The sequence below is a fragment of the Natator depressus genome, chromosome 4, assembly GCF_965152275.1.
Source record: "Natator depressus isolate rNatDep1 chromosome 4, rNatDep2.hap1, whole genome shotgun sequence".
Lineage (NCBI taxonomy): Eukaryota > Metazoa > Chordata > Testudines > Cheloniidae > Natator > Natator depressus.
The window spans coordinates 7905552-7914677 of NC_134237.1; the positions used below are offsets into that span (position 1 = coordinate 7905552).

Here is a 9126-nt window from a genome sequence, read left to right on the forward strand (position 1 = left end):
CCTGTTTGAGCTAGAGCAGGTCTTTTAGAAAAACACCAATCTTGATTTAAAAATTGCCCAGTGATGGAGAATCCACCACAACCCCTGGCAAGTTGTTCCAATGGCTAATTACCCTCACTGTTAAAAATGTGCACCTTACTTCCACAAAGAATTTGTCTTCCAACCCTTGGATCTAGTTACACCTTTGCTGGCTAGATTGAAAAGCCCATTATCAAATTTTTGTTCCCCATGTAGGTACGTACCGACTGGCTTTGGGGGTTTTCTGTCTTCCTCCCTTTTCCTTTTTTTCCTTCCCTTCGCTCACCTCCTCCTCATTCCTTTTCGCTGCCAAAATGGAAAAAGCGAGGATACAGGAAGAAACCCAACACAAATGTAGGCTGGGGGTGGGGGACATTGTTATATATGTATGTAAAAGCTTGAACAAAATACGTTGACCATCTCTAATCATAGGCCGCCTCACTCCCCTGCAGACTGTGACCCAGCTTTAGGAAGGAGAACAGGAGTTACTGCCTGTTGTGAGCAAGTGGGTGGGGAGAGATTCATAGATTCTATGGCCTGAAGGGACTGTTACGATTCATAGACTCCTAGATACTAAGGTCAGAAGGGATCATTATGATCATCTAGTCTGACCTCCTGCACAATGCATGCCACCGAATCTCACCCAGCCACTCCTGCAATAAACCTCTCACCTATGTCTGAGCTATTGAAGTCCTCAAATCATGGGTTAAAGATTTCAAGGTGCAGAGAATCGTCCAGCAAGTGACCCGTGCCCCATGCTACAGAGGAAGGTGAAAACCCCCCAGGGCCTCTGCCAATCTGCCTTGGAGGAAATTTCCTTCCCGACGCCAAATATGGCAATCAGCTGAACCCTAAGCATGTGGGCAAGACTCACCAGCCAGATATCCAGGAAAGAATTCTCTGTAGTAACTCAGATCCCACCCCATCTAACATCCCATCACAGGCCATTGGGCCTATTTACCATGAATAGTTAAAGATCAATTAATTAATGATTATCTAGTTGGACCTGCTGTATAAACACAAGCTGATAAACTCACCCAGTGATTCCCGCATAAAACCCCATAACTTCTGTTTGAGCCTGGGGGCTTTTCTACCTGGACATTAGTGTGGAGGGAGCTAGAGTGTGAATTGAAAACAAAATAGCTAATTCACATTAACTCTCTTTATGGACATTCTTAGGGTGGGTCTACACTACAGTTGCACCCCTGTAGTGTAGACACTTACTATAGCAATGGAAGAGGTTTTTCCATGCATCCTTTTAGGAGGCAGGAGCTATGTCGACAGAAGAATTCTTCTGTGGATCTGGCTGCATATACAGTGGGTGTTAGGTCAACTTAACTACGCTGCACTGGGAGTGAAATTTTTCACAGCCCTGATCTATGTAGCTAAGTCGACCAAAGTTTTAGATGTAGACCAGGTCTCCCTCAGTATTAAGAATGCCTTTGTGTGCTTTAGCTTAACACACTCTTAATGCAGTGTGAAAGGGTCCACATGGGGAGTTGGTGCGGAGTAGCCAGTACACATTAACGACTCCAGGCTTTTTCCCCATGTAGACAAGCCCACAGAAAGACATCCTGTCTTGATTTAAAGACTCAAAGTGATGGATTATCCATAACATCCCTAGGTCACTGGTTAATTATCTTCACTATTACAAATTTGCACCCGAATTTTTGTTTGAATTTGTCTAGCTTCAGTTTCCAACCATTGAATCGCACTATGCCTTTGTCTCAGATTAAAGAGCCATCTACTATCAGAAATCTCTTTCTCATGTAGGCATTTGTAGACTGAGATCAAATCACCTCTTAACTTTCTCTTGAATAAGCTAAAGAAGTTGAGCTTCTTTACTCTTTCACAATAAGGCAGGGTTGCCTGACCTTGCATCAGCCTTGTAGCTCTTTTCTGAGCCCTTTCCAATTTTTCAACATTCTTTTTGAAGTGTGGACTCCCAAACTGGACACGGTATTCCAGTAATGATGGTCTCACTAATGCCATAGATAGAGGTAATGCCACCTTCCTACTCCTACTTGATATTCCCCCATATAAACATTGAAAGATCATGGTCATCCACTTAGCTACAGCATCACATTGGGAGCTCATGTGTATTTAGGGGAGGGATAGCTTGGTGGTTTGAGCATTGGCCTGCTAAACCCAGGATTGTGAGTTCAATCCTTGAAGGGGCCATTTAGGGGTCTGGGGCAAAAACTGGGGGTTGGTCCTGTTCTGAGCAGGGCATTGGACTAAATGACCTCCTGAGGTCCCTTCCAACCCTGACATTCTATGAGTTAGTTTCTACTATGACCCCTACATCCTTTTCACAGTCCCTGCTTTCCAGGATATAGTCTCCCACCTTATAAGTGTGACCTACATTCTGTATTGCTAGATGTACGTAGCCTTATATTTGTCTGCACTAAAATACATGTAATTTAAATGAGCCAATGTTACCACACAATCCAGGTCAGCCTGTATAACTGATCTGTCCCCATCATTAACTATCACTCCACCATTTTTTGTCTCATCTGCAAATTTTACCAATAAACCCCTGGCTCTGTCTATCATTCAACAGCCGGAATAGCTGGCTGGGCACACGGTCATAAAGCTGCTCCGTGAAAAGTGATGAAGTAACTTACTACCTGTCTGGTGGGAAAGGGGAGGAACTGGGACACCATCGTGTACACTGATCAATGCTGCTGGACCCTTTACGCTTGTGTGAAGCCTCTTTGGTTTCCCTAGGACATCATGTGGGCACAAGTATCAGCCCCCACAAACCTCCTCGAAAGATTAGGGCCTTCCTCACCAATACTGCAAAAACTTAAGCAAGCGAGTAGCTGTAGTTTCACTGTAGTCAATGGGAATCCTCATCAGAGCACAACTTATGCAGTGCTTAAGTGTTCGAAGGATCAGGGCCTAAGTCTGCAACTAACTTCCTATTCTTAGTCCCTTTTTCATTCCTCCCCTCAATTTTCTAATGTCTTCACAATAACCCCTTTCTGCCGAAAATGTGGAGTGCGTGGTCTCCTCTAGAAGAGAAGTTTTGGGAAACTTTGAAGAATAACCAGACAAAAACATTTTGGAGATACGACCATTTGAAATTTCTCAGAAAAATCTCTAGACTTTTCCCCGTAACATCTAATCTCTGAGGTATCCCCAATACAAAACCATAAAAATACTAAAATATTCCCCCCATCATAGAGGCCACTGTTACTGCTGGTGGAACCCTTCTCCTCCCCCCTTCTTTAGAAGTGTTTTGAGATTTAATATAAATATATGACTACATTTTTACTGACACTCATTTGTAGCATACACTCAAGCGTCACCATTCATGAATAATACACACATTACAAACACATGCTGATAAAATGTTTGGACCTCACTTCACCATCCTGTCCTATGCCCATATTCACAAATTGCTTCAAGTGTAGCACATGTTAAACTGGAATAGAGAAGCTTTCCTGGATAGGGTTATGAGGACTCAATCTTGCAAGGGCAGAATGCTCTAGCCTGATCCAACAAAATACTTAAGCACATGCTTAAAGTTAAGCACATGAGCAGTCCCACTGAAGTCCATGGGATTAGCCATATGTTTACAATTGAGTATATGCTTCAATGTTTTGCTGGATAGGGCTTGAATGCTCATCACCTCGCAGGTAAAACTGATATACATTGTAAGATCTTTGGGGCACAGACTGTACAGTCACAATATGTGCATATAGTACGATGGGGCTCTGCTCCTTGAGTGCAGCTATTTTTAGCTGTCCCTCATTTCACTTGTATAACAACATTCATAGCAGAGTCCCAAGAGCTAGGTATTATTAATTATTATTAATTGTGTACAGTGCCTCTATGGCATACATACACCTATGCAAAATGTCTTACCAGTGCAGCCAACTCTTGGGGTTTGTATTACAATTCTTGCAATATTAGATGTTTTTCTTAAAGCCCCAGCTCCTGGAGACAGGGGATTATGTGCGAAGTTCAGCTTTTAAAAGATGTATTTCTAACCTTCGTGGTTTCAGAGAAAAGCCTGAAAATGTGAAACAAGTGTAATCTACAAGCTCAGAAACCATAAAAAATGTAAAAAGAACCTAACATTGATTAGTGCTTACACTTCAAGATTTTTAAGCCAATCTCATGGTTTTTGGGGAGTGAGGAGTGGAACTCCTGACTCATCATTTTTAAATATTTGGTATTGGCACTGCTGAATTTCTCGTAACCCCCCTTTCCTATACCTCTCCCTGCAGAAACTTTATTCTTTGTGCAGCTACAGTCTGACATCTTTTCCCCCAGAGATATTAAGAGAAAGAAGGAATCCGTCAACATCTCTATATTTAAGTATCCCATTATCATTATTAGTGAATAAACAAGGTGGGCTTAAACAAGACTAGGTCCTTTTTATGCTAGGCATACGACATACCCATACTAAGAGACAGCCCCAAAGATCTTACAGTCTACATAGACAAGAAAAAGGAAATATTATTGTTCTACAGAAGGCAAGTTAAGGCACAGAGTAATCCAGTGATTTACCCAACATCTCACAGGAAGTCTGTGTGATCAGCTGAACCCACATCTCCTAAATCCCCCTCTCATGCCTTAACCACAAGACTATCTTCCTTGCTAGACAGTCTACAGTGCCAGGATTCCCCTTACTGAATGCACAGATCTTCTATTAACTTTAATGGGATTTCTGTGCCAGTGTAATGGTGACAACTAATCCATCGGGTAGCAGTGCCTGGTACTTATCTTCAGAGGGATTAATCATCTGTTCCCTCCACCTGAGCCTCCATACGGGTGAGCGAAGAAGAGGCACTTGCTCTGTCATTAGTGATTTAGTTTTCCAGTCAGATTTATTAAACTGGGAATATTACACATGCATTTGCTAAGCAGCATACTCTGAACTGTTAACAATTTGCAAGGACAGACTAAGAAGATATATATTTTAAAATATGTGCATGGTGTGCCCGCCTGTTATTAATCTTGACAAGAAATAATTACACACAGTGCTGAGAAGTGAAGCTAATAGCAATTATATTAGAATAGAAAGCAGACATTAGAAGTGTCATGTTAGGTCTGTGTCTGTGCTCCATTTAATTAAGCAGCAGGTTATGTGAAATTTAGTGAAATGTTCTCTTCATTGCTGTAATAAATTATAGAACTATGGTGCATTGATACCAATGAGCTCTAGTTGCAATACAGAATGAATGTGTTAATCTCTGCCTTTGGAGTTGCTTTGGAATGGGATTTCCATGGTATCCTAAGGGGGTTGAACACTCAGCTGAATGGGAATTGGATATCCAAACTCCTTCGGCAGCTTTGGAAATCTGAGGCTTGTGCTATTTTTTCAATGATCTCTTGTGCGATGCTTGGAGGCGGGGGTAGGGGAGGTGCTCATGGCAGCCAATGCACAGGTGGCCCTGGCTTTCTGACTGGAAGCCACAAGCCCATGAATTCTGTTGCCCTTTCTGTAACTGAGCCTTTTTTACTTGGCTTTTAGGAAGCATGTCACAACCAGCACTCAGGTATGAAGTGGGCAAGTACAATGAGTCCTCTCTTGAAGAGGGGGAGCTTATTGTACCTCACAGGGGAGCCCCCAGATCAGTACAGTAGAGCCCTGTTTATCTGACCCTATGTTATTCGTCTCTCCGTATTCATGGCATAACGAGCGCACACAGGTCCAGAAGTGGGGTCTCTCTCCTGTAATGCAGCAGCCTCGAACTTTCCTATTCTACAGATTTTTGATGATCCGATCTGGCCCCGGTCCCAATTAGATCAGATAAACGGGGTTCTGCTGTATCAGGACTAAAACCCAAGGCCCCCTGGCCCGTAGCTGTTCCAGTACACCACAGTAATGTTTAGACAAATCATTTAGGGTGGGATTTTTCAAAGGTGCTTAGCATTCGCATGATTCTGCTCCCGTTGCCGTAAATGCCATGAAGTCAATGGGACTACTGATGAACTTAAAGTTAGGTAAATGCTTAATTAATTATTATTGTTGTTGTTATTATTATTGTTATTATTATTATTTTATTTTATTATTATTTTGATTGGAGACTTTATTCAGTATATTTTCAAAAATCACATTAGTACTATTATTTTATTATGATCATAGGAGATCTAGTTACTTCTGCAGTGCAGACATAATCACACATTACGTAATAATAAATAATGTATTATATCTTTGTTGATCATTAAATATTTTGCAATATTAAGACAAACTAATGGATTTATTTAATATTAGCCATATATCTGTATTACAGAATGGTACTTTGAAAGACCAGGAATGCTGGAAATGTTTTGGTGTATCCCAGCTTGCACATATAAAAGATGTTAAAATAAATATCTTCAGAAGTCTGAGTTATTTGTTCCAGGGGGGGAGAAGAAGAATCTCCAGTGGGGATGATAATAAACTTACTGTTCAGCCAAATGAGAAGTCTCATAATTCTGCTGTGCCATGTGAATGTTCTATACTCTAAAGAAATATTCTGGATACAAGTTTTCATAGCAAAATACAATAGGTCAGATTGCCTGCTGACGTACACTGGCATAGCTGCATTGACTCAATGCTGATTTTTGTCCAGCTGAGACTCTGACCCTATATTTGTAGTTATCCAACATTAATAAGTAGCTTTGAATGTACCAATGGTCAGCTCTGCTATAGAAAATCCTATGTTCCAGTACTTATATCCTATATTTGCAAAGAGCACATCTAAGTCGAGCCTTTGACTTGGCCACTCTGAGTCCACATAGTCACGTACTCGCTGTGCAAAAATGAATTATCCTCTTTTCCCCAAAAGCCATGGGTAATCCAGCCTCCAAATCTGCAATAGAAATCTGTGGTGAAAATGTTTATTTTTAGATAAAGTCTCTTGAGGTGTTTTCTCAAGCCAGCATTTACTTATGTGGTAGAATCCAATCTTATCCAATCCCTTCGCCACACTTGTCCATAATTTGAATGTAATTTAAACCCCGTCATTAACACAAAAATCTCTCTTAGCCAAACTGCCCTACATGAAAATCTACTCTGGGTCCCAGTTCCCCTTTGGATAAATGGGGTTCTACTGAACGCATCTGGACCCTAGAAAGAACTTATAGCACTTCAGTGACTCAAGTCGTTGCAAATATCTTATAAAACTGGATTACCTTTTCCGAAGTGCCTGTTTTAAGTATTAGGCCATGACATAAGCATTGTAATCTCATAAACTTTAAGACCCAAGCAAAGTACCCGCTTGATTCTGATGAGCAGTCAGCAGGTATAAAAAATCCAAACTTATTTATTTCCAAAGGTTTTGAAACACAAGGGAAAAGAATCAAAGGACAGTGAATAAGGAGACATTCTGAGTATGTCCCAGTAAGATGAACAAGATTAAATCCATGTTAGGATAATGCATCTTTTGAATCACACACTCAGCAGTGTGCCGAAAATGACACACACTCACCTTATCCACCACACAGATCTGCCTCTTACTTTGGGCATCAAGGATTTCCACTTCAAAGTAAGTGATTTTTGAATGCCTGAGTGTGGGTGGTGATCTGAACTGGCCAGCACAGAGTACAAGCTGAGACAAGTTGAAAAAAGACCTCATGTCATTCTGTGGTCCCGGCAGCACGGCTCCATGCACAGCAAAGTCCTTCTTGTGTTCTGGAGCGCTGGGTTTATGCCTCCTGAACATTGTGTGACCCAGCAGCAGCAACTGTCATGTCGACACAGGACACTTCCAAGGGGAAATGTGTCCTCCCTGCATCAGTTAAATACAAGCATGGACTGATGAGACATTAAAGGTCAAGTGGCATTCCATGTTGAGAGTCCAGTCTTATTTAGCAGGACTGAAAACAATGGCTCTCTAATCCATTTCTATATTTAACTTGCTATTGTGATGTGCCGCTTTTTTTTTTTAAACCAGCATTTGAAACAACACGTCCTACTTACTCTCTTTATCTTGATTCTCTACTATGACAAGTCAGTCTCTGAAATTCCCGGGCCAGAAAGGAATCAGGAATGAAATGCAAAGAATTCCACAGTTATCTATCTGGGATAGGTGTTTAAACATGTCCATATATGAAAAATATGTGAAACGTTGTCTACCCTAAAGATGGTTGTTAATGCGCAAGGGGAAGTTAAAACAACAAAATGCCAGGAGTTCATCAGCAGAACTTGAGAGCTGCTGACATATCCTGGTGGCAGAAAAGGTTTGGCATTTGGCTACATTTAATGCAATGCATGGTATGTTACATATTCAGAGCAGAATTCTCTCCTCAGCTATGCCAGTACCCTTGAAGCCAAAGAAATTATACCAGTGCAAGGCTCCATTTCAGGAAAGTGTTTATATTCAGAAAGAATGAAATCAATGGGACTCTTCATGTACTTAAAGTTATGTACATGCTAAAGAACCTTCCTGGGTCCTGGTCATTTGAACCCTTTCCTCCCCTCCCCCCTAAATTCAGTACCCTATTAGCCATTTTTATGATGTTCCACTAAACTAAAAGAGGCCTTAATTTTCTAAATAAGGGTCTGGTTAAAACAACACACATTTCCACATCATGCCCTTACTACTGCTGCTTTTGTCACTGAATGTCTTTTCATAGAATTTGAGCAAAGCAGTGGCCCCATATTGATGTTTTCCATCTCAAGGGTCTCACCGTTGTATGCTGTTGAATGGCACATATTTAGCAGGAACCCCTCTCTCCCATAAACATGGAACAGCACTCCTCTGCGAGCACAATCTCCAGGATGTTACTGGCAGAGCACCAAATGAGGGCTGAATCCTTCCCACCTATTAAAATCTGCCTTGCAGCTTTGGTTCAGGAAGGGTAGGCACAGAAAAAGTCATCCTGCTTTTTTCACGGACAGTGGACGCCATTGTGGGATAACCCATCGTGTGTATTGATTAAACAGCAGCAAGCTGTCAGGGGAGGGATAGCTCAGTGACTTGAGCATTGGCCTGCTAAACCCAGGATTGTGAGTTCAATCCTTAAGGGGGCTATTTAAGGATCTAGGGCAAAAGATGGGGCTTGGTCCTGCTTTGAGCAGGGGGTTGTACTAGATGACCTCCTGAGGTCCCTTCCAACCCTGATATTCTAAGATAAACGTTTAACACAGTTGCACTGAAAATAAGG

General features: G+C 41.6%; 1 protein-coding gene across 2 annotated transcripts in view; it reads right to left on the minus strand.

Annotated features, from left to right (window-relative positions):
• Nucleotides 1-7846, minus strand: part of TECRL (trans-2,3-enoyl-CoA reductase like) — a 108722-nt gene extending 100876 nt beyond the window's left edge. For both annotated transcript variants that reach the window (XM_074950313.1, XM_074950312.1), the window contains exon 1: nucleotides 7449-7846. In XM_074950313.1, the coding sequence (XP_074806414.1) occupies nucleotides 7449-7682 (234 nt within the window). In that variant the 5' untranslated portion in view covers nucleotides 7683-7846. The remainder of the gene's footprint in view (nucleotides 1-7448) is intronic.
• Nucleotides 7847-9126: the final 1280 nt, after the last annotated feature.